Source organism: Gymnoscopelus braueri (assembly GCF_963280865.1).
Source record: "Gymnoscopelus braueri genome assembly, chromosome: 17".
Classification (NCBI taxonomy): Eukaryota; Metazoa; Chordata; class Actinopteri; order Myctophiformes; family Myctophidae; genus Gymnoscopelus; species Gymnoscopelus braueri.
Genome location: NC_137617.1, coordinates 20,481,064 through 20,507,563, shown reverse-complemented (window position 1 = coordinate 20,507,563; position 26,500 = coordinate 20,481,064). Strand labels below are relative to the sequence as shown.

The following is a 26,500-nucleotide window of genomic DNA, read 5'->3' as shown; positions in this document are numbered from 1 at the left end:
TGTACTGGAGTAAAAGTACAATATTTGCCTCTGAGATGTAGTGGAGTAGAAGTAAAAGTACTGAATATTGGAAATACTCCAGTGAAGTAAAAATACATCAAAATTGTACTTAAGTACTGTACTTGAGTACTTAGTTACTTTACACCACTGAATTCTACGCAAATCTCCAGGGAGAATGTATGCTGGCAACAAGGATTTGCAAGGAGAGATCATACAGGAATAAATGTGATGCTGTATTTTGCAGTTGTTACACGCAGTATAATAGTTTGTGTTCCGAGTCCAATAAAATGTAATTCACCATTAACTTTTTGGGTGTTTGAAATTGGCATATTCTGCTCAAGATCAGATAAGAATTTCCTTCTTTATTGCCCATTAAATCTAAGTGAAATAGACATTTCTGTTCGGTTCAATGTAATACCTAATCGACTAATGTCTCGCTAAGATACGCTTTCCCCCCCACTTGTCTCAGCCATTGTCTGCAACATTTAATAAGCTACATTAACATGAACTTAAGACTTGGATAGGGTATTAACGTGTTAATTGTGCAGACCATTAGGGGTACATATGGGAGTGGATTCATGCACGTTCACACACTCATAATTCCACACTGATTTCTCTGCCATCCAATCCAAAAGCAGGTGTACGTGTCTTTTCATACATCTGATGAAGAACTTCTGTACGGAGAAACACAGAACAATGTCCTGGCATCAGTTTAGACCAGTGGTTCCCAAACATTTTAGCTTGAGACCCGAAAGAGAAATTAGATGTTTGCCCGGGACCCAAACGAGGGAAAATAGCAGATCTACAAGCTCACGTCGCTTCACGCCGCATTGTGAGCTTGTAGATCTGTATTTTCACTACTTCTTAAACCTTTTTTTTTAAATGGAAATTATGATTATTTATTTTATTTTATTCATGAGATACTTTTGAAAAATGTTGGAATTGTTTTTAATTAATGAGAAGATTTTCTTTTTGCTAAAACTGTTTTTAAATCTTTTGAAATAATATATATGGTATATATTTTTTAAATAAAAAAGGAGATATTTACTTGTGACCCATAAAAATTGGTCCACGACCCAAAGATCGACTGTTAGGGAAACAGTGGTTTAGACAGTGTGCAAGGCTGCACAAACTTTGATACATATGGCCCCTGGTGTGATGATGATGACGACGACGACGATGACAGAGAGATATAAAGAGAGGGAGAATCACAGAGAGACAAAGACAGGGACAAACAGACAGATAGAGTGACAGAGACATAATGAGGATCAAAGTGTAGATAACACAACAGGGTGCACATAATAGCCCTCGATGATGACTGTACAAGGTCACAGGTCACAGGTTAATGTTGCTTTCGCCACGTGCAGCCGTGCACTGAAGTCAAGAGAGGCTATAGGGACAAAGAGAAAGAGGACAAAGAAAACAAGCAGGTCTACACTCCAAGAGCCATATGGCCATTAATAGAAGGATACGATCACAGTACATTTTAAGGTTACTAGCCTCGATCTAATAGTATGGATTATGAGTCATTTTGCAGATCGCCAGCATCTTAATCATAAGTTTGCTATTCAGGCCCTCCACATGCTCTACATACTGAGTATTAATCTAACTCTGAAAGTGTACAAATGGTCCTGTAACACTTTCAGAGCTAGAGATGAATTAACACTTTACATTAACAATTAACAATAATTTACAGTGCAAGAGCCTCACACTTTAATGAGAGAACACTTTTATTAAGGTTCAAAATAGAACACAAGTTGAATCAACACTGGATGTTTGGGCTTTGGGGTGTAAGCATGCATGTCTGCATGCATGTTTGTTTGAGGGTGTCGTTTCACTTGTACAGTACGTGTGTGTGTGGGTGTACAGGTTTGCATCCTTTGGGTTTGTGTGTGTCTGGTGTGTATACATGAGGGTGGCTGAACAACTTAAGGAGGGGGAGGGATCAAACAATAGAGAGAGAGAGAGCAGCAGGGACACCTTTAAGAGTTTTTCACGGTAATAAATCCTGTGCTTGAATTAATGACATTCAAATCATGATGAACCACTCAGTTTAAATCATTGTTGCACCTACAGAGAGAGAGAGAGAGAGAGAGAGAGAGAGAGAGAGAGAGAGAGAGAGAGAGAGAGAGAGAGAGAGAGAGAGAGAGAGAGAGAGAGTGTGTGTGTGTGTGTGTGTGTGTGTGTGTGTGTGTGTGTGTGTGTGTGTGTGTGTGTGTGTGTGTGTGTGTGTGTGTGTGTGTGTGTGTGTGTGTGTGTGTGTGTGTGTGTGTGTGTGTGTGTGTGTGTGTGTGTGTGTGTGTGTGTGTGTGTGTGTGTGTGTGTGTGTGTGTTGCTTTGTGTTTTACTTAGGGTTATTGCCATCTACTGGTTATTCAATAGAACTGTTGATTTCCTCTACTGAAGTTTTGAGTTATTTTCCTCAAAGAGCCAATGGAAAACACCAAACAATGCATGAGTTTGAGTTTATTAGGATTTCCATTAGCTGATGCATAACCTCTGTTAATCTTCCTGGGGTCCTCACATAACACAAACATGACATTAAACAAGACAATTACAAAACAGTGACAAAATTGTTGTACTGGAGAGCATAATTAGGACGTTTAGCCACTAATTACAAGAGAGAGCATTTAATGAAAGTGACCCAGACACGCTCCATAACAAAGCCCTCACTGACAGAGAGACAGAGAAATGCCCCATCAGACAGCTGGTTCTGGGACTCAAACACAAGCACAGCCACTAGTATAGACAGAAAACCCACAGGACTAAACCAAATGATAAGAAAACGATAAGAAAGCTACCCACTGGAAAGAATCAACCCAAACCCAGAGCAAATTGTAATGCTTAGCCCTAGAGAATACACAGTGGTAGAATACCCGAGCACTGTGACTGATCCAAAACTTTTGGAAAGCCTTGACTGTACAGACCATATAACTCTATGGATACAGACTCAGTGAGCACAGCCGAGCGATGGAGAAAGGCCGCCCCAGGCAGACCTGGCTCCCAAGAGAAGACAGACAGTCCCACCGCACACAAAATGTGGTGGAAACTGAGCTACACTTTCTAACTACCTGCCCACGTACCAATACATTAGAGACACATACAGGTATGTCCCACAGATTACAACCTGCAAAGAGAGTTTGAAAACATGACTAGGCCAATAATGAAATACTCCCATATCTGCTTAGTCAAGTACAGCAATGTGCAAACACAGCAGCAAGATTTAAAGTGCTCGAAAAGAGCACTTACAGGTGGCTGCAATTCGGAACTGGCCCCTGTAAAAAAAAATCAAGCCTATCACCAACTGTTTATGGTACATATTTTTCTTTTTGATTACAACTCGTTCATTTGATGTTTTTGCATAGTATTGTATATTTGTCAATCACTAAATGTCTCAATGAATTGAATACACAGGACCGCAATGGAAACAAGCCATAGTGCTTTCTTGGGTTCAATTATTTTAGCATTGCATTTGTATTAAACCGTACGTTTCTGTGCTTTTTTGCAAACTGTTAATAATGTATTCAACCAATCAAATCAATACAGACTAGAGTTGACCTCGGTTATATGCTACTGTATGAAAGCAACTACCCTGAAATAGACTACATTTGAAAAACTGCTGCTATTTGTCTTTAAAAATATTATACCAAGTGAAATCTTGAAAAAGTGCTGCCCTTAGTTTCAAGTTTTATTCCAAGCTACCTGTGCCTACATAATATATAACTATTTCTAATAGCAAATGCATTTTGTGGTTTTGTAAGCTACCCTTTCTAAGTTGCAATGTGACACAGAGTATTGTTTACACATTCATTAATCAGATTTTATTGTAAATACATTGGGTTTTGACAGTTTGTTTTTCACATTTGCTTTGACAATGTAAATCTATGTTTTCTCGTGCCAAGCTCCAGGCAGAATCTGAAATGCTTGGTGTCTTACATTGGGTTGCCATCTAGTGGTTATTCAATAGAACTGTTTATTTCCTTTGGACTAGAGTGACCTAGAGTGTGTGTGCGTGTGCGTGTGCGTGTGTGTGTGTGTGTGTGTGTGTGTGTGTGTGTGTGTGTGTGTGTGTGTGTGTGTGTGTGTGTGTGTGTGTGTGTGTGTGTGTGTGTGTTTTTGATTGATTGAATACTTTATTTAGAAGTTTGCAGAAAAAAGCACACGAAAGTACAGATTAAATACAAGGTCAACTAAATATGATTGAAAAGGCCATGAAAGCCTAATGGCTTGTTTCAAATGGGGTCCCCACTCCCATGTACTCAATTCATAGTGTGTGTGTGTGTGTGTGTGTGTGTGTGTGTGTGTGTGTGTGTGTGTGTGTGTGTGTGTGTGTGTGTGTGCGCGCGCGCGGCAGTCATAATTTTCTAAAAGAACTGCACACTGCTCAGAGTGAGATGTTCAAAAATAAAAAGGCAATTTCCTACCTTGTTGTCTTAATCTTCAATTGTCTTCATCTCTACCCCGTATAAAGACCATTTTCGGTCTTTCTGGATGCAAAGTCCTTTATAATGTATGTCTTTGAAAGTCTGCCTGGTAGGTTTCAAGCTCAATTTAAAGTAGGCTACACTTTATTTTGTCACTCCCGAATCGACTTAAACATCTCCTTTGCACAGCATCTTCCTGTCAGTGTCACTAACAACACTAACATGCATTCAGAGTGTAAAATATCCCACACGTCGCCATAATAAACAAACGTCATCTAGCCGCAAACACGTGGTAGGCTACAACAACTCCGTCGATGGTGTCGCTTGCTGACAAGAACAGATCTTCCAGCTTTTGTCCACGTTTGTGGACATAAGTATGACTATGAATCATCTGTAATGTTCTTCCTAACTGCGTTTTACTTTTTGCTAATTATACCACCTGTCTGCTGCTATGCATTTGGGCTCCAATTTTAATGCCAGTGTTTTTTGTGATATATATTTTCCTTTGTAGCCTATAATGTGTCAATTCGATAATAAAATACATTGAATGATTGTTTAACAATCAATAACTAGTATTTATTATTAGGATTACGAGCTTGGCTGGCAAAGTTCGCTTGGGTGGGGGAGTGATTTGGGGGGCGTGGCCAAGATTCACCATGTTGGTTGGGTCACTACCAGTCTACAGACCCATCCAACAGGGTACACTACTATATAGCTTGTACACACAGCGGCACATCCAAAGAATTACATCAACAATGTTAAAAGCCAACTGCAAAAACAAACTTTCAAGTGTATAATCATTTGAAAATAGCAGATCTAAATGCTTGTAGATCGGCTATTTTCAAATGGCCGAAATGTATGGGCTGAAGTGGTTACTGTATGTTTTGTAATAATAATCAAAATCTACAAAGTAACCACTGTAAGTCAACGTGGGCCGGATCTAGGCATGGGCAAGGGGGGGCAATGCCCCCCCAAATGCCCTGACTGCCCCCCCAGGGGGGGCTTTTGAAAGTTACATTTATATCATGATATGAAATGTGAGCTTACCATAATCAAAATAATCCTTAATCATATTCAATCATGTATCATTGCACAATTCAAATAATCCTCTGCCCTGATTTTCCATGGGCAGTGTTGCCAGATATTGCGAGAGAAAGAAGCCTAGGAAAACAAGCCCAAAAGAAGCAAAGTAGGCCACATGAGCACTTTAAACCTATGCATCAAGCTCGAGTCACAACTCTGCTAATTTCAAAAACTCTTGCAATAAAATGTGGAATATTTGTGTTTTTGGGAACACAAATGCTCTCTGTGGCACCGCACAAAACATTTTCATGAAAATATCACTGCTCGCAGGTAGTGTTGTTATGTCCACTGTAGGCCATGCCCACGACTCCCTGACTCCTAGCCAGGCTCTGAAGAGAGCTCTTCTTAACATTTTGGACAGAGCCATTGTAGAGATGGAGACAAGATTCTCCAAAAGCAATCTCGATCTCATGAAAGCAGTGAATTGCCTTCTTCCTAAATCTCCCTCTTTTCTGGATGTTGCCATGTTGAGTCCCCTGCAGAAGATGACAGGAAGTGCACGCAGTGACAAACTTTCTAATGAGATTATTGTTGCAAAAATCATGTTGGAAAAAGAGTTCTCTTCTGATGATGATGTAGACCTCTCCACCATTTGCAAACACCTGCAAGGGTATAAGAAAGCCTTTCCTGAGCTTTATCGTATTTATGTGACTTCTCTTGTGATTGGAATATCATCTGCATCATGCGAGAGCTCTTTCTCCACTTTGTCTCGTGTCCTTACCCCCTTTCGCCGCACTATGCTACATGAGAGGAAGAGAAATTTGGTGATTATGGCTCACGAGAAGGCCATAACAACTGGGCTAGATATGGATGCATTTGTTAGGGCTTTTGCACAGAGTAGCAGAAGACTGATATAATAATATAATTATTGATGCTTACTTGCTTAAAGTACCAATGATAAGCCATGCTGTGTACAAGATACAAATATTTTGAGTCACAGAACTAAAGAAAAAAAGTTAAAAAAAAGACACAAAAAAGTTAAATAAATAAAAAGACAAAAAAATACACAAAAAAGGTAAATAAATAAAAAAGACAAAAAATATAACATCAACACAACTAAACAAGACAAACACACCAACACAACATAAACACCACCACAGCATTAACACAACACCATCTAGTGTAGGACACACACACACCCACACCCCCCCCCACACCCCCACACACACACACACACACACAAACACACACACACACACACACACACACACACACACACACACACACACACACACACACACACACACACACACACACACACACACACACACACACACACACACACACACACACACACACAGTCACACACAGTCACACACACACACATGCAGTACTACTCCTAAACAATAGGAAGCAGTATTACACAAACAGCCGGAAAAAATGCAAAAAAACTCCCACATTTTTTTCGCCGCCAAACAGCCCCCCCAGCATTTCTTAATGCCTCCCCAATTAATAATTTCTGTATCCGGCCCTGAGGTCTTTTATTTGAAAACAAGGTACATTTACAGGTTACTATGGGTATAAAAAAGGAACCTCATCAGGCTCAAAGAGGAGTAAAATGGTCTCTGCCCATCCATATTATAATGTGATCATTAACAGGTGAGGCAACTGGTGACCTGAGCCATCATCATCAGTTATATTTAATTTGCATTGAATGAAAGCACTGCATAATGATAGAATGGCCTATGCATTTTAGCCATGTGAAAGAATGCGGTGCTATTTGCATAAAATCATTTTATGTAGAAAGACTATGTATTTTATTTGAAAACATGTACAGGTTACTCTATGTACATAAAAAGGGAACAGATAATGTATCTACAGAGCATAACGTCATGTCTGCTTTTACTATGCAGAAGGGTACTATTAAAAATAGTTTCAGAACCACACTGGTGCACAAGTTAGTCAGATCACAGCATGCTCAGACAACTTTGTCAAGGATTGTCATGTCCTCGCCCACTCCTGGTTTATGCTAGCCTGATTATCAGCCTGTTTGGAACCAGGCTAGGTGTATGCGTCAGAGTGATGGGCAGGGGCGTCACAGGGGGGGTGTAAGTGGGACTGAGTTAATAGGGCCCCCCCAAAAAAAGAAAAAAAAATCATAGGGGGGCCCACAGTGAATCTTTGTCCCCAGGGCCCAGAATTTGGTGCTACGCCCCTGGTGATGGGTACCCTACCATTTCATATATGGTACTTGTTGCGTATAGTGCCTATAATCCTCTCTACATGGATCCTGATGTGTGCTATCTTGCGTGTTTCTTCCACGTCTTTTTCTGTCATCTGGGCTGTCAGACAACCAAGCCATGCATGTCTCTTTGTTACGTCGGGAGACCTGGCTGGCTTCCATTTGGGAATGCGGTGAAAAGTTAGTCTGTTGTCCATTTTAGCCCCTTTATTCTCAACTCCGCGAAGGTGAGAATCCGTGGAACCGTTTTCATAAAACAATTCATTCCCATTTTGGCGAAACATTGCTGAAAGAGCACCAACTAGCAGGCTACTATTAGCGAACCTCCGAGTGAAGGGAGATGTCGACCCCACCGACCGGGGGCGGGGCTAGCCGCAGCCGTGGAGTGACACCAGCCTTGCCTGCCCTATTGCCAACATTTTAACCACTGGCCTGCAGCGGGACATGAGGCTTATGGTAAGCAGATACTCACTCTGCTGCGCGCATGCAACACACAAACGCACACACGCACACGCACGCACACACACACACCTTTCATACAGTAAACTAATGTGATCTTTGTTTATTATTCTGATAAACCAACAAAAGGAAAAAAACAACACTCAGACACAAATGTTCAGTTTATCTCAGTGTTTATAGTTTTAGGTAACTAAAACGTCACCATAGAGAATATGTGATTGCTCTACCAAAATCAGCTGAAGGTCACATTGAATACATTTAGAAAAAGAGGAGATTCTTAGCTTTCTGGGAAAGACTAGGAATAGGCTATCATCACCAACTTGTTTTTGATTAACAACAAGAGCACCAAAGTTGATGTAAAAAAGGAAGGTTGCATGTTTTTTGGATTCAATGCACAAACAGCTCACCAAGTTCAGGTCTAATCCTTTCCTTTATCTGAATGATATTTAAAGCTAGCCTATATGCTACCATCAACACATTCTGAAATTCACTGCCACAATTGCAATACCAAAACAGTTTAAATACAATAATAAAAATGTTTTTCTCCAAATACCTCAGTGATATCTAACTCATTTGAGTAGAGCAGCTCCCATTTAAAGACACATCACCAGCTGAACATGGCGTAACAGATTAACTACATGTGCTCTCATTAAAGGTGAAACAGTCACCTCATGTGCCATCTCATGCATTATATTTTCTTTAGGGCCGTGGCTCTCAAACATTTTGTGGCAAGTATACGAGAAGATTTATTTGGTTAGATGAATACTTGTACAACTGTCTGCTGTTGGAGGTGATAACCTCTCCTGAACCCCCCAAAAGACCCCTGGGAAGTCACCAGACCCCAGTTTCTCCAACTGGGGTCCGGTGACCCCAGGTGTCCAGTGCTTTTATGGACTGTGAACAAGTGCATTTGAGGCTGTGGTTAGGGCCATGTTTGGGGTCATTGCAGCATGTTTAGAGAGGACATTTCTAAAGCCTAATTCACAACGGTGACGCTGTATTTTCCACGTGCTACACCGTCATGCAACAAAGTATGAATCGGGCTTTATTCAGCCCTTCTCCTGTAGTCTTGTTCCCTCCGCAGCTCAATCATGTTTGCTCGGATTAAACATGAAAACAAACTCATTCTACTTACTCTCTAAGCTCTTGGTCTTCTACACAATAAAATCCTGAGGGTTAAATTAACTATGAGAGTGTAAAAATGGACCCTTATACAGATATATTTCCCCCGTCTTTTCAGAGTTAAATTAACAATACTCTGGATTTTGCAGTGTAGGATCACAAGAGCATCTGACCATTACACCTACTGACATGACATTACACACTGTTGGTTGCACTCTGGATAAGAGTGTCAGCTAAATGCATGTACAATGTAAACTTAACTGCAGTTCAGTCAGAAAATAACCGTGTGTGATTTACAATACAATAAAATACAATACAATACAACACCACTTTAGCAATCCTCTGGGGAATTTGGGTCAAACTTTCAAAACCTGTGCTTGTGAAATGCATTATTAGCTTGCTTTAGAATAATAAGAGCCCCTTTTATATTATTCCTGGTAATGGAAACACATAAAGGGGTATATGGCATCTTCAGACGTGTGTGTGTGTGTGTGTGTGTGTGTGTGTGTGTGTGTGTGTGTGTGTGTGTGTGTGTGTGTGTGTGTGTGTGTGTGTGTGTGTGCGTGTGCGTGTGCGTGTGCGTGTGTGTTTGTGTGTGTGAACAAGGCACAGTTAGGGAATTTGTATTATCCCTGTAGTGAAGACATCCAGTAACTGCATAATACTTAAAACACAATTATGTCAATAGAAAATACAAAAGGAAAGTATGCGTCCATCTGAGGTTGTAATATTCTGTTTTCACCACTGGAGGCTACTGTCGAGACAGATTGTAACAGTTTTCCAAGAGGAGAGGCAACAAATGAATTAGTAACCGAATTGAACTGTCCTCAAATACTACTCTCTAGTTCCTTATTCACTGTCAAAGTGATTCTGATTGGTCTCTCAGTATGCCTGCTGGAGATCCAAAACACATAACTCATTCTTTAGTTGTTTCTATTTAACTCCTAATCATACGTTTTGTTCCCATGCACAGTATCGTGTACAGTACACAAATGCCCAAGTTATCATGCTTCCAACAAAGTCTTTTTTGTTTTGATCATATAGTGATCACTTTTTCCAATGTGTCATTCAGTTCCAGCTTGAGCCATCATAACATCCTGTAATGTTACACGTAAGTTCCAGAAGCAGCTGTTCGATTCAGTCAGCTGATAGTGACATTGTACCTCCACTTAGCATCTCCCTAGCCTGGGATCCAGACTGCTTCGCTACGTTCTGTGGATTTCTTTTTCTCACTCGCTATACAGTCTGGAAAGCCTCCTATCTCCGTTCACAGCACGGGTGAAAATGACCCGCGGCTTCTGATTGGTCTTTAGGGGGGCCCGGACCAGTGTTGTCCAATGTAAAACTCGAGTCACTTCCTGACTTGCCTACGTAATTGAAATACGAGTCAAATCGGAGGCTGGTCAGATTGATAAGCGAAGTGAGAAAAAAAAATCAGCCGAACGTAGTGAATCAGGCTGGATCCCAGGCTAGCATCTCCCCACATCAGAAGGTAATGTTCCACAGATATTTGTGCTGACATTCAAATCCAACCCAAAACAGTACACTCAAGAAGATTAGAGCTTCCACTCCACAATAATCCAGCTTGTCCATGTTGAAGGCCACGGTCAGTGGAGGTGGGCGTTGAGGTCGTACTTTTCACAGAACTTTTCTGTGATGGGGATACAGGTGAGGTACTCACACCAGTCACACTTGACGGGATAGACATAAAACAGCACGGCCAGCGCAGAGAACAGGCCCAAGAACACCAACAGGAAGATGCAAATCTGGACCCGCTTTCGGTACATGTCCAAACGTCCAAAACTGGGAAGGAGAAGTCATATAATAAATGTTTTCATAGCGTATAAAACTTTTATTAATTCATTTATATATTATGATAGATTATATGAGCAGTGCGCACATTAAACAAGCTGGTGGATATTTGGTGGATATTTTGATCGGATTGCAATAAATGTACATAATACTGTTACTACTTACAACTTCACTACATAATTTGTCTGGAAGCAGTGATTGCTATGCTGTTGGTAAAAGCAATGAATTTCCAACACCACCCATGTTATACAAGGCCACATATACTGTACACCATATATAACCACAGACTCATTTCTATGCACTGAAGCACATCTAATATGACCCCACCGACTCTCTGTCACTGACCTGATGTAGGGCAGGAATGCAAAGGACAAGAAGAACCCAGAGATAAAGCCACAGACGTGGGCAAAGTTGTCGATCCAGGGCAGAAGGCCGAAGGAGAAGAGGAAGAGGGAGATGGCCAGCAGTTTGGCGAAGGCCCTCCAGGGTCGCTCCAAGATCTGCCAGCTCTGAAACAGCTCCACAAACAGGCAGGCTAAGATGCCAAACTGACTGCCTGCTGGACCCACCTGGAGGAGGAAGGACAAATGATATAAGAACCTAATAGGGGAACGAACAGAACATAACAAAGGAATCATTTAAAAATGTTATACATGAATATCTTTTGAAAAAAAGAAAAAAAAAATGGTTAAAGTTCACTAGGTAACTTTGAGCTTAAATGGATATATATATATATATATATATATATATTGAATTTCTTCCTTCTATCAGCCACTATATAATTATGCTTGGGTGTTTTCCTGCAGAAAGACACCTCCCTCTGGCTGTATTTTGGTTTTGTTCCAACGTTTATGTTGACATTCCACTGTTTATTTTGACATTCACCCCTTGCAGGGACGCCTCTGTCTGTTGGGGGGGGGGGGGGAAGCAGCTTCGGCCGAAGCTCTTAATTGATCCCTTTGAACTTCAAAGGGGTTGTGCACTGAGTTGATTGATTAGGCCAGATTGATTGGTTCTGTGCTCGTCAGAGAGGGGAGGGGGGGAGTGTGTGTACGCACACAGATCTGCGATCTTACCTAGTATACCTTTAAAGTGATTAGCAGTGAGCAGTCCACAGGTCTTCATGGATCTACCTGAACCGAAAGTACCAGACAATGCCCGAGACCCATACAGGTTCGGGTCCATGTTTTATTATGGTCAATCAAGGGCTATTTCACAGGCTCCAGTGGCGCAATCGGTTAGCGCGCGGTACTTATAAGACAGTAACTAGCAGAGTGATGCCGAGGTTGTGAGTTCGAGCCTCACCTGGAGCATGTGAGTTTTAAGCTCTAATCTCAGCTGTATTCAGCTGTATTCTCAGATTACTATGTGATATGTAGGCATTGCCCCACCCCTCTCTGCAGTAATTACATCACTGCCCGTTAAAGGTCCTGTAAACAATGATTTCCTGGGCGGGGCTAAACACCTCGCCTGATGACACACTCAGGTGAGTTTCAGTGATGTCATCAGCAGAAAACCGGTGTAGTTAGGAATTATGCCAAGGTACACCAGTCTTTTGATGCTATACCCTAGAGTGCACCATCTTTTGGCCAGTGTGCCATGCTATATACCCTAGAGTGCATCGCCATCTTCTGGCTAGAATAATTATGTTACTGCCGACAGTGGACGCCCCCCCCCCCCCCCCAACCCTTGCCAGAAGAACTACATCTTATTTGTCATGACTTTGAAATCAATTTCTATATACTTAAAGGTAGGGTAAGTGATACTTTTGGGTATTTAATTTTTTTTTGTTAAAAAGGTTTGAGTACTATATTCTGATAGTAATCATTGCTACAGAGCATTTGTTCGGTCACAGGGGTCTCTCCAGCTCTTTAGTAAACAGAATATAGTACATTTTCAGGTAGGTGACATCATTTAAGCCAATCAGGTGAGAGCACTGAAAATGCATTTTCTGTTTAATAAAGAGCTGGAGAGACATGGGAGACTCCTTTTAATGAACAAACACTCTATAGCAATGAGTACTATCAGAATATAGAGCTATTTTAACCAAAGCAAATCACTTACCCCACCTTTAACAATTGTTTTAAATCATTCTAATTTGGCTGGGTGGTTTATAACATATTATTCTGTGGTCTGACAAAATTTGAATACACAATACTGCTTATAGACGCATTTCCAGACAACGTCACACTGATAAGAATCTGGAGGAGGAAGGACAAATGATATAAGATAACCTAATAAGGGTTAGCCTGGTAAACCCTCCCTCCGGAAATCTCATTTCTATTTGATTCCAGGAGTGAGTCTGGCCTGATAGCCCATTGTGGGGGTTTCTAGTGGAATTACCAGCTAACCGAGCCTATCAGCGTCGTCGCACATCGTTCTGTGATTGACAGCGACAGTTGGCCAATCAGGTGGCGAGTTCGAGTGAGCCCAAAACACGAACGGCAGCCATTTTTTTCTTGTCCGCTATATTCTCCGCTATTTTTTTACTTCATAAAGCTCTCTAACTTCTATTTTGAGGCACGGAATTTACTTATAATATATCGTTTGGATAGAATTTAGTTGTTTAACTTATGTGGTCAATTAATCATGACAAAGCCTATTTAAAAATAAAAATTTAGAGAACCGGTAGGGGTGGGCAGTGACACCCATGTATCCGAATAAGGCAACCCATTTTGGGCATGGCTGTCTCAAAAGTCCCGTTGCGTCACATTAGACTGGTGAACTGCTGATTGGCTGAAGGGGAAAAATTATCATTGGCTGAAGGGGTTGTCAGTCAACGGTATTACTCCCGCCCAACTCCAGCCTGCAGCCAATATTGCAGAATGGGCGATCAGGCCAGACTCACTCCTGGAATCAAATAGAAATGAGATTTCCGGAGGGAGGGTTTACCAGGCTAAATAAGGGTACGAACAGAACCTAACAAAGGAATAATCTTAAAATGTTATGTATGAATATATTTTGAAAAAAAGAAAAGAAAAAAGGTTAAAGTGATTAGCAGTGAGCAGTCCACAGGTCTTCATGGATCTACCTGAACCGAAAGTACCAGACAATGCCCGAGACCCATACAGGTTTGTGTCCATTTTTTATTATGGTCAATCAGGGGCTATTTCACAGGCTCCAGTGGCGCAATCGGTTAGCGCGCGGTACTTATAAGACAGTAACTAGCAGAGTGATGCCGAGGTTGTGAGTTCGAGCCTCACCTGGAGCATGTGAGTTTTAAGCTCTAATCTCAGCTGTAGATGAGATTACTATGTGATATGTAGACATTGCCCCTCCCCTCTCTGCAGTAATTACACCTGTTAAAGGTCCTGTAAACAATGATTTCCTGGGTGGGGCTAAACACCTCGCCTGATGACACACTCAGGTGAGTTTCAGTGATGTCATCAGAGTCACTGATGGCAGAAAACCGGTGTAGTTAGGAATTATGCCAAGGTACACCAGTCTTTTGATGCTATACCCTAGAGTGCACTTCCATCTTTTGGCCAGTGTGCCATGCTATATACCTTAGAGTGCATCGCCATCTTCTGGCTCTTGCCAGAAAAACTACATCTTATTTGTCGTGACTTTGAAATCAATTTCTATTTACTTAAAGGTAGGGTAAGTGATATTTTTTGGTATTTCCTTTTTTTTGTTAAAATGGTTAAAGTACTATATTCTGATAGTAATCATTGCTACAGAGCATTTGTTCGGTCACAGGGGTCTCTCCAGCTCTTTAGTAAACAGAATATAGCACATTTTCAGGTAGGTGACAACATTTAAGCCAATCAGGAGAGAACACTGAAGATGCATTTTCTGTTTAATAAAGAGCTGGAGAGACATGGGACACTCCTTTTACTGAACAAACACTCTATAGCAATGGACCATATTCACACGGCGGCCATATTGCCATTAAGTCAATGAAATGCCACCCCAGTTACCACAGCAACGCAATGTTAAATTCCAAAATGGCCGCCGTGTGAATATGGACTATATGAGTACTATCAGAATATAGAGCTATTTTAACCAAAGCAAATCACTTACCCCACCTTTAACAATTGTTTTAAATCATTCTAATTTGGCTGGGTGGTTTATAACATATTATTCTGTGGTCTGACAAAATTTGATTACACGATACTGCTTATAGACGCATTTCCAGACAACGTCACACTGATAAGAATCTGGAGGAGGAAGGACAAATGATATAAGATAACCTAATAAGGGTACGAACAGAACCTAACAAAGGAATAATCTTAAAATGTTATGTATGAATATATTTTGAAAAAAAGAAAAGAAAAAAGGTTAAAGTGATTAGCAGTGAGCAGTCCACAGGTCTTCATGGATCTACCTGAACCGAAAGTACCAGACAATGCCTGAGACCCATACAGGTTCGGGTCCATTTTTTATTATGGTCAATCAGGAACTGTTCCACAGGCTCCAGTGGCGCAATCGGTTAGCGCGCGGTACTTATAAGACAGTAACTAGCAGAGTGATGCCGAGGTTGTGAGTTCGAGCCTCACCTGGAGCGTGTGAGTTTTAAGCTCTAATCTCAGCTGTAGATGAGATTACTATGTGATATGTAGACATTGCCCCTCCCCTCTCTGCAGTAATTACACCTGTTAAAGGTCCTGTAAACAATGATTTCCTGGGCGGGGCTAAACACCTCGCCTGATGACACACTCAGGTGAGTTTCAGTGATGTCATCAGAGTCACTGATGGCAGAAAACCGGTGTAGTTAGGAATTATGCCAAGGTACACCAGTCTTTTGATGCTATACCCTAGAGTGCACTTCCATCTTTTGGCCAGTGTGCCATGCTATATACCTTAGAGTGCATCGCCATCTTCTGGCTAGAATAATTATGTTACTGCCGACAGTGGACGCCCCCCCCCCCAAACCCTTGCCAGAAAAACTACATCTTATTTGTCGTGACTTTGAAATCAATTTCTATTTACTTAAAGGTAGGGTAAGTGATATTTTTTGGTATTTCATTTTTTTGGTTAAAATGGTTAAAGTACTATATTCTGATAGTAATCATTGCTACGGAGCATTTGTTCGGTCACAGGGGTCTCTCCAGCTCTTTAGTAAACAGAATATAGCACATTTTCAGGTAGGTGACAACATTTAAGCCAATCAGGAGAGAACACTGAAGATGCATTTTCTGTTTAATAAAGAGCTGGAGAGACATGGGACACTCCTTTTACTGAACAAACACTCTATAGCAATGGACCATATTCACACGGCGGCCATATTGCCATTAAGTCAATGAAATGCCACCCCAGTTACCACAGCAACGCAATGTTAAATTCCAAAATGGCCGCCGTGTGAATATGGACTATATGAGTACTATCAGAATATAGAGCTATTTTAACCAAAGCAAATCACTTACCCCACCTTTAACAATTGTTTTAAATCATTCTAATTTGGCTGGGTGGTTTATAACATATTATTCTGTGGTCTGACAAAATTTGATTACACGATACTGCTTATAGACGCATTTCCAGACAACGTCACACTGATAAGAATCTGGAGGAGGAAGGACAAATGATATAAGATAACCTAATAAGGGTACGAACAGAACCTAACAAAGGAATAATCTTAAAATGTTATATATGAATATATTTTGAAAAAAAGAAAAGAAAAAAGGTTAAAGTGATTAGCAGTGAGCAGTCCACAGGTCTTCATGGATCTACCTGAACCGAAAGTACCAGACAATGCCCGAGACCCATACAGGATCGGGTCCATGTTTTATTATGGTCAATCAGAGACTATTTCACAGGCTCCAGTGGCGCAATCGGTTAGTTGTGCGGTACTTAAGACAGTAACTAGCAGAGTGATGCCGAGGTTGTGAGTTCGAGCCTCACCTGCAGCATGTGAGTTTTAAGCTCTAATCTCAGCTGTAGATGAGATTACTATGTGATATGTAGACATTGCCCCTCCCCTCTCTGCAGTAATTACATCACTGTCTGTTAAAGGTCCTATAAACCATAGACATATAAAGGTAGACGCTGGCTCTGAAGCGTCGGCATCTCGGACGCACTTCCGCTTCCTCTATGCTTGTGGGGGGCAAGCTGGAAACTTCCGTGTGCGTCACAGAAGGGGGCGTTCGGTAGGCCAATCAGAGGCAGGTGGGGTGGGTCTTTTCTTAAGAGGCAGCCGCGCAGCAACTAGTCAGTTAGACGCGCTGTGTTTGGCCAGTAGTTAACGTGATGTGATTGGTCAGTAGTCAAACAGCCCCGCGGAAGAGCCTTGTATTGAGAGTTTTTAACTCTATGTGAGAGACCAGTCGTTACAATGAACTGCAGAGGCCAATGAGGTATCTAGGTTTCTATATCTATGCTATAAACAAAGATTTCCTGGGCGGGGCTAAACACCTCTTATGATGACACGCTCAGGTGAGTTTCAGTGATGTCATCAGAGTCACTGATGGCAGAAAACCGGTGTAGTTAGGAATTATGCCAAGGTACACCAGTCTTTTGATGCTATACCCTAGAGTGCACTGCCATCTTCTGGCAAGGATAATTATTTCACTGCCTTCAGTGGATACCCCCCCCCCACAACCCTTGCCAGAAAAATTACATCTTATTTTTCATGACTTTTATTTTTTATTTTAATGTACTTAACAATTGTTTTAAATCATTCAAATTTGGCTGGGTGGTTTATAACATAATATTCTGTGGTCTGACAAAATTTGAATACATAATACTTCTTATAGACACATTCCAGACAACGTCACACTGATGAAGAACCAGTGTGCTTACGCAGGCCGGGGCCAAAAGAAACCGACCGATCATGAGATGCAATGTAAAAGTGGTCACAGTCTCACGTGTAAAAATGCATCCCATCAAACTTTCAGATGCTTTTCCTTCCGGTGTGGAGGAAGGAAGGTTTAGGATGGATGTTTACGGTGATCGCTTGCTCTTGAAATATATACCTTGGTTTATGTTGTGTGTAAACAATTATAGCGATTCTCAAAGCAGTAGTACTCCAAACCCCACCTCCAGTCGCCGAGGGAGCGCTCCCAATGATCACGGCACCAGAGCCTGATTCCGCAGATGTATCGCCTCCAACCTAATTCATGCTCTGCCATGCGAAGGTGTTCCGCACAGAGAACAGCCGAGAACAGCAGACCTCCAAGCTCACAACGGTCACATCCGCGACGTGATGTGAGCTTGTATGTCAGCTGATCTCGGCATGCAATACCGTTGCGGGGTGAAGTATATATGTCACGCTAGGAGTGTCTCACCAGCCAACACACAAAAGGGGGTTGAATGAAAAGAAACCAACGCTCCCCAAAACAACAGGTTTGGGGATCTGTAGGGAATTGATTACATGAAACCGGCACCTGCGTATGCAGTCTCGTTGTTTGTAAACAAAAAATCCGTCCATAGGCCTGCTTCCTGTTTATAGGCCTACTTCCTGTTATTCCTCTCCCATTTGTATCCCCATCCTTCAAGATGGCTATGACCAATTTCAGGTCATTTCATGGATCTACCTAAACCGAAAATACCAAACAATGCCCGAGATCCATACAGGTTCGGGTCCATGTTTTATTATGGTCAATCAAGTCCGGGTTGGTTCTATTACCTCAGGTCGCGGGTCTGTTCATGATTAAATATGAGCTATAATTACTTCATAAGCTCCAGTGGCGCAATTGGTTAGCGCGCGGTACTTATAAGACAGTAACCAGCGGAGTAATGCCGAGGTTGTGAGTTCGAGCCTCACCTGGAGCATGTGGGTTTTAAGCTCTAATCTCAGCTGTAGATGAGATTACTATATGAAAAGTAGGCTTTGCCCCTCCCCTATAATAACATTACTGCCTGCCCATTTGTGTCCCCATCCTTCAAGATGACCGTGACCAATTTCAGGTCATTTCATGGATCTACCTGAACCGAAAATACCAGACAATGCCCGAGAGCCATACAGATTCGGGCCCATGTTTTATTATGGTCAATCAGGTCCGGGTTGTTTCTATTACCTCAGGTCGCGGGTCTGTTAATCATTATGTGTGAGCTTTAACAATGTCACAGGCTCCAGTGGCGCAATCGGTTAGCGCGCGGTACTTATAAGACAGTAACCAGCAGAGTGATGCCGAGGTTGTGAGTTCGAGCCTCACCTGGAGCATGTAAGTTCTCTAATCTCAATTGTAGATGAGATTACTTTGCAACATGTAGACTTTGCCCCTCCCCTATAATAAATTCACTGCCTGCCCATTTGTGTCCCCATCCTTCAAGATGGCTGTGACCAATTTCAGGTCATGGATGGAGAACGGAAGAGGGAAAATGAAAAGTGGAATGAATTCACTGCTTTCACTAAGTAGAATCAGCTAGTACCATGTTGCAAAGCTGCCTAAAAAAAACTTGTGATTGTATAGTACTTTACAAAAGTGCTTCATGCAGTGTAAAACTATACCTCAGCTCTGTAGGGCAGGAAAATGGCGGACGCCAGGTTCCCAGTGATTCCGCTGAGTATGTAAATGATGGAGATTCTCAGCCACCCAGCTAGCTTCTCTAAGTCCCTCAGCACTGTCATCTGGAAGAGCACAGACACCAGGCAGTGCAGGATCCTACCGGGACAAATAAGGTCAACATGGACAATTATCGACACTTGTCGATATGCAGGTGCAGGTCAACCTTGCACTGGTGGCGAGGAATGAAGTAATGGTGCATTTGATAGAGATGGAGCAAAACGGAATAGAGAGGCAGAGATAGTCACCCAGCATGGAGGAAGAGAGATAGCCAGAGGCGGTAGAACTGGTCAGGGATCTCTGGGTTCAGGAAAGGCAGAAGGCCACACACGTCATCCATACAGGCAACCTGATGGAGAGAGAGACTTCTTGTTCTTATTATTACTGCTAGTGCAGTGCCCGGTCGGTGCCTGTTTGGAACGTGCGCTCACTCAGAGCGGGACGGTTTTGCAGAACTGCTCATCTCATCAACTTCACACTCACTTTACTTCCTTGATAGTGAGACTTCCGTGAAGTCGATAGGATGAACGGTTCTCGAGGTATGTGAAGGAAAGGCATACAGACGGATATACATACATACAATTTCTGGAATGTATAGATTTAAATATTAGTACACTGTTTATACTTAATCCATTTAGCAATATTGTCTCATTCATTCACATTCATACCATTAAAGCTGATCAGATTGAAATGTAATTTCAATAGAGAGAGAGAGAGAGAGAGAGAGAGAGAGAGAGAGAGAGAGAGAGAGAGAGAGAGAGAGAGAGAAAGAAAGAGGTAGGCCAAGTGGGAGAGAGGCAAGAAGGGAGACAGACAGTTGTTTGCCCTGTATGTCCTCTTTATACAGAGCTGTCAAACACCTTTCCTTGACCTCTCTGTTGATCCATGGCTCTGAACCTGGAAAGCATCAATGCTTATTCTGCTACTCCATTCTGTGTAATTTACTCTGAGTGAGTGTAAATGGACTGCATTTATATAGCAGTTTTCAACAACTCAAATGTGCTTTACAATATACTTCACATTCACCCATTAATACACAACGCAACAGTGGAACACATGGTTGCACATTACACGTTTATGCGGTACACATTCACACATCGACGACACACAGCCAGTAGTAGCTGTGGAACGATCCGGGAATCTTCCAGTTCCCAGATGGCCACACTAGCTCCTGACTGAGCAACTGACACCCATAGCAGCTACATGTGTAAAATATCAACCAACTTCAATACACACAATAAATCAACCCCCAACAAGGCATGTTGAGGGTTGTATATTTCTTCATCTTACCTGTGAGCAGAGAGTGGCCTCCTCATGGAAGTACCCCTTCATGAAATCACAGTACTCTCTGGAAGTTATCTCACACCTACAACATGCAAGACATCATTGCATGTATTAGCTACAGTATAAGCAAATACAAATTCATGGCAAAAAGAAAAACAGGCAGGCAACTAACTTTGTCATCCATTATCCTCTATTGATGGCAATATTCACTATGTGTTTTCTATGCGTTACCAGTCAGCTAGAGTACAGTTACCAGTCAGCTAATATCAATATTATCAATATTATAAATATAATCATAATAATAGAAATACATTTCAGGCCATGCAAGATGCTACCACTTAAAAAAAGAAAGACTGGCACTAATAATAGAGTTAAAAGCATGTGACAGCAAATACGGTATAGAGTATATGGGAAAACAGATCAATCTATTAAGACATGTAGGTCCTCTTACCGTCCTTTGGTTCCAATGCAGCAAGGTCTTCCTGTGATGGCACAATCTATGTGTGGAAGGTTGGTGTGGTTCCCAGAGTTATACCTCGTACACACCTACAGTTCAGACAGGTGGAACAGCTGTCAGCACCGGCTGTGTGTGTGTGTGTGTGTGTGTGTGTGTGTGTGTGTGTGTGTGTGTGTGTGTGTGTGTGTGTGTGTGTGTGTGTGTGTGTGTGTGTGTGTGTGTGTGTGTGTGTGTGTGTGTGTGTGTGTGTGTGTGTGTGTGTGTGTGTGCGCGTGTGTGTGTGTGTACACACAGATGTACACATTATATCAAAGTCAAATGCTGCTGACCCTCTATGTGTTCATTTTAACCCATCAAGCCAATGAACCATAACTTTCAATGTAACTTTCTTTTCATTTCTGTCTCAATACAGCAACATCCGAAGCCCCAGTGGCACCATTGGTCTGTGTGCATTACGTACAAGACAGTAAGGAATATGGAGGTTGTGAAAGCCTCAATTGGCGGGTGAAAGCCTTATACATTATATACTGTGTTCAAGAGCCCCCCTGTGTGCCAAAACCATTAAATAATCATAAAACACACACATAACCTGTCCCTCTCTGATGCTTTCCAACTATCCATATCCTACACTCTCCGCAATTAGAAAATTCTCCTCACACAGGCTTTATACTTTTCCTCGATCTGCGTCCAAGTGTCCTTGAGCAAAAGACTGAACCCATGACTGCATCTGAAGAGGGAGGTACCTTGAGTGGTTGCCTCCACCATCAAAATGGATGAGTGTGTATGTGGTTTGGACACAATCATGAATGTATTTTTTGTGTGTTGTCTTGTAATTTCATGGACTCACTGCCCTCTGGTTTGAGACCGTTTGTAATACATAACAGCTCCAGTGGCGCAATCGGTTAGCGCGCGGTACTTATAAGACAGTAACCAGCAGAGTGATGCCGAGGTTGTGAGTTCGGGCCTCACCTGGAGCATGTGAATTTTAAGATCACTGTGGAGCTTAAAAACAATCACGTGTGGGACCACATTTACATTGAATGATGGCAAACTCACACCATACCCCACATTGCAAAACAAGTTTACCCACCAACTGAAAAGTGATTGACAAACATTAGATGTGCACTGTCCAATTGAAATCAATGTCAGATTACTGCTACGGTAGTGAGCAAGGTGGAAATTCTGGTCTTGACCAGGAGTACTTTTCAATATATACTGGACTTTCTGAAAGGCGATCGGAGAGAGCACTGAACGCATGACTGCTTCTGAAGAGGGAGGTACCTTCAGTGGTTGCCTCCAGCATCAGAATGGATGAATGTGTATGTGCTTTGGATAAAGGCACTACAGAAATGCAGAACCTTATCTGAAATAATAAATAAAAAAAACGTAATGGACAGCGATAAGGAGTGGACCGCCAATGCTTCACTTAAAGACTAAGAACGATAAACCGTCCCTCACCATCAATAGTGTGTACTTACAGGCCACTTTGTGATGTCATCAGGCCACTCGTGAGGTGAAACTGAGGCAGGCTCCAGACAAATCCTATGAGAAGAAAAGGCAAGTGAGATGACCCTTAAGAAGCTGCCCAGATACCCAAAAGTAACAGAACATGGTCGTATCAGAGACCCAACAAAAACATAATGACTTACAACCGGATTAATTGTACAGCTTACCTTGGGTCCTGGTGGCATACTGCACCATGCTGGCGTAGTTTGCCATTGAGATAAGGAGCACTGGGGTGTTGAGGCCACTTAACCCACACTGCCAGAGTACTCTGTAGGAACACAGAGACAGAGAGGCCTTGTATCAGAGGTACACAAAGGTACACACATTCAAATTCATAGCTGATACAGTAAAGTCCTCATTTTTCCATTTAATTCTGAGAGTGTATAAATGTAACAAACTGTATTTGGTTACATTTGTTACACTCTCAAAATTACAAATGAACAAATTAACATTGAGGATTTTACTGTGTACACAGCACATTAATCACTTGAACAAGATAGAGCACAGCATTTTGGGTATTGTAGTCTTAATAACGTGGGCAAGGGGAAAGCCTTTGCGAGAATGAAAATGCCAATATCTCCATCCCTGATGGACGCAGCTTGAATGCGTAACGGTTAAGAATATTCCCATTACAAACTGTAACAACGTCTGCTAACAAGATGTAAGCAGACGTTGTCTTAAAGGGATAGTTCACCCCAAAAAGTACTTATTTTCTATCAATTACACAACCCATGAAGCCTTGAATTCATAGAGATGTTTTTGTTTTTGTCGAATAAACCAATAAACCTAGGACTTTATCAAAACTAACCGAGCACTCTTCTTGGGAGGTCTGGAGGCAGCCGGAGCGGTCGTTCCTCACACAGCAGCCTGAGCCCTTCTCCCTGCCTCGCTTCTCCTGGATCAGCTCATGAACCTCCTGGTCTTGCCGCATGCAGGGGGAGAACTTGGCCCCCAGGTGAATCAGTGCCTCCTGCAGGATGAATGATGTATGTTATAATAATAATAATAATAATAATAATAATAATTAGTATTATTATTATTATATATTTTATATAACCCCTTTCTTGCACGTCCTTGCACATGGTGACTAATCATGAATTATGGAGTGTATGAGTGTATGCAGAATTCTATTCCAGACATTTTTTTTGTATATATATTTTTTTTTTCATGCTGCTTTTTTTTTTGTACATAGTGATTTTTTATGTTGTTTTTTGAACTGTTTGGTTGCTACTATATATGTCTATGAAATTAATTCAAGGACCCCAACGGAAACAAGTCCGCAAGGACTTTTTTGGTCGGACCTTTTAGACAAAAGTATTATAAATGTAACTGTGTTGTTTTACATTCTTTTGCCTAATAAACATTTCAATCAATCAATCAATCAATCATGCCACACCGACTGACCTCAATAATTAATAGTGAAACTACCTGGTGGTGTAGTAGTGTTTGTCCTAAAACCCTGCACACACTCAGCTCTCATTGGCACATAATGGGAGTAGTCTGTATTTAATAATATTTTCTTTATTTTAACGGATAATTTAATTATTATGATGAATCATAAGCGCAGCAGGAACTCACAGAACCTGGTCCGACCCAGAAGTTTTCTTGTTGCACAAACTTGACATTTTCATAAACTCCCTTGTTCCTTAAGACCTGCAAAAGATAATGACAAAACATTTTATCTAAATATAATCACGAACAATCTTATATCAGTTATATCAGTCATCTTGGGTTTCGTGGCATCTTCACTCCACGTTGTCTGTAAACACTGTACTTTTCACCAAAGCAGAAATGCTTTACTGAGCCTGAGTAAACTATTCTGTGGCAATCACAAGGTTAGTTGGTCCCTGTTTAATGTATCTTAGTTCACATAACAGTGATTATGCATAATGTGGTCAGAGCATTACTTGGTCACCCCCTTTTCCCCTTTTATACGCCAAATATCTTTGTCGAAAATAGCAGATCTACAAGCTCACCACATGTCCCACTAGGCCAAATATTGGCCTAGTGGGACATGCCCAGAACAGGGATGCTAGGGTTCATGTGGTTAACTACCAGGGTATTAACCACACAGCTAATCTAATCTAACCGAACTGAATTGTACAGTACTTACTGAGTCCACAGTTTCGTGCTGGGAGAACCCCACAGGAGCAATGCCATAAATAGTGACAGCCAGGATGGTAATCAGCAAGTGGACAAATGTGATCCAGTAGGAAAAGAATGGCCTAGGACAGAACACAAGTACAGAACAATTTTAACCCATTAAAACCGGAAAAGCATCACGGTGACATTTTTGATTTTTTGGCTGATTTTTTTCAGATATACAAGCTCACAGCGCGTCACAAGCTTGTACATTTTTGAACATTTTAGAAAAATCTTGAAAGTGTGAGAACTACTGATTTAGAGGGCATTTGTAGAAACCTCAGGTCTCAGTGGGTTAAGCTACATTTGTTGGAAAAAATTATTTACACTTTAAAGGCAGGTGTTAAGAACTTCTTCCAAACGCAGAAATCACTTGAAAGATCAAACTCATTTTCAATCTCAACAGGCTCCACTTACGCCTCAAGAGGCTCCAGTAGCGCAATGGGTTAACACGCAGCAGTACTTAGCAAACAGTGACCAGTGAAGTGATGTTGAAGTTGTGAGTTTGAGCCTATCTGGAGCCCAAACCTTTAAGCAATTGGTTTCAATAACATAGCCCCTTCCCTTCTTCTGAAATCAAAGAAAATGATGAAGACAGTGCCCTTAAATTAAGGCAAGTTTGACAGAATTTAATAATCTGTCAAATATATTTAAAACCTGACAGCTCTCATATAGAAGAGGTGTGTGTACAATAAGACAAGTTGTTTGGGACTAGGTGGGTTCTTAGGTGCCTGGTGCCTATAGGAGGGAAAACAATTAACCTACAATTTCAAGATCCATTAACAACGTCTGAATCCAATAAGAGTTCAAAGGGAGGTGTTAAAACGCTGACATCGCTTGAAAAATAAAGTCAAACTCCCTGACGTGATTAAAAATGTTTTATCCAATCAATAAACAATCTTCTATCGTCTCCCTGGCCAGCACAAGATAACCCTTTGGCCCCCTTTCCAGCTGCCATACTGCACCTGTGGTCGTCCATGTCCTCGATCTGCCGTCGGACAAAGCTGTCAATGCGCTTGCGGTATGTGCGATTGGTGAGGCCGGCCGACGATGCCCAGGCCATACGGTCTCTTCTCCCGGGCGAACAGCTTCTTGACGGGCACGACGATGCGCTGGCCACGTGGCTGGGTACCATTGATGCTAACCACCTCCTGACGCAGACGTACCTTCGGCTGAACTAAAGGTCCTTCTTTGGACTTACGCCAGCCTCGCTCCAATGGCCTGGGTAAAGGGAGGGAGGGAGGGAGGGAGGGAGGGAGGGAGAAAAGGAGAGCATAGGGGGAGAGGGCAGAAGAGCCGGGGGGATGAAACACCTTTAATTAATGAGTAAGATAAAAAAATATCATTAGATTGAATAAATGTTAAATGTTATTAGGATTTACTCTTGATTCAATCCCTTGAATCTCTCTTCCATACATAAAACTCAAGTATTTTTTGTGTGTTGTCTTAATATTTCATGGAGGCAGTGCCCTCTTGTTTAAGGAGCTAAATATGAAACCATCATTATGTGTGAGCTATGACAATGTCACAGGCTCCAGTGGTGCAATCGGTTAGCGCTCTGTTCTTATAAGACAGTAACCAGCAC

The 26,500-nt window shown here is 41.7% G+C and overlaps 1 protein-coding gene across 1 annotated transcript in view; it reads right to left on the bottom strand.

The window, feature by feature from the left end:
• Positions 1-8,314: 8,314 nt before the first annotated feature.
• Positions 8,315-26,500, bottom strand: part of rhbdf1b (rhomboid 5 homolog 1b) — a 73,265-nt gene continuing 55,079 nt past the window's right edge. Inside the window, 13 exon segments of the mRNA XM_080456100.1 lie at positions 8,315-11,073; positions 11,428-11,651; positions 19,472-19,625; positions 19,775-19,875; positions 20,817-20,892; positions 21,262-21,356; positions 22,746-22,809; positions 22,941-23,041; positions 23,582-23,743; positions 24,352-24,426; positions 24,887-24,998; positions 25,881-25,954; positions 25,956-26,136. Of these exon segments, the coding sequence (XP_080312226.1) occupies positions 10,878-11,073; positions 11,428-11,651; positions 19,472-19,625; positions 19,775-19,875; positions 20,817-20,892; positions 21,262-21,356; positions 22,746-22,809; positions 22,941-23,041; positions 23,582-23,743; positions 24,352-24,426; positions 24,887-24,998; positions 25,881-25,954; positions 25,956-26,136 (1,615 nt within the window). The 3' untranslated portion in view covers positions 8,315-10,877.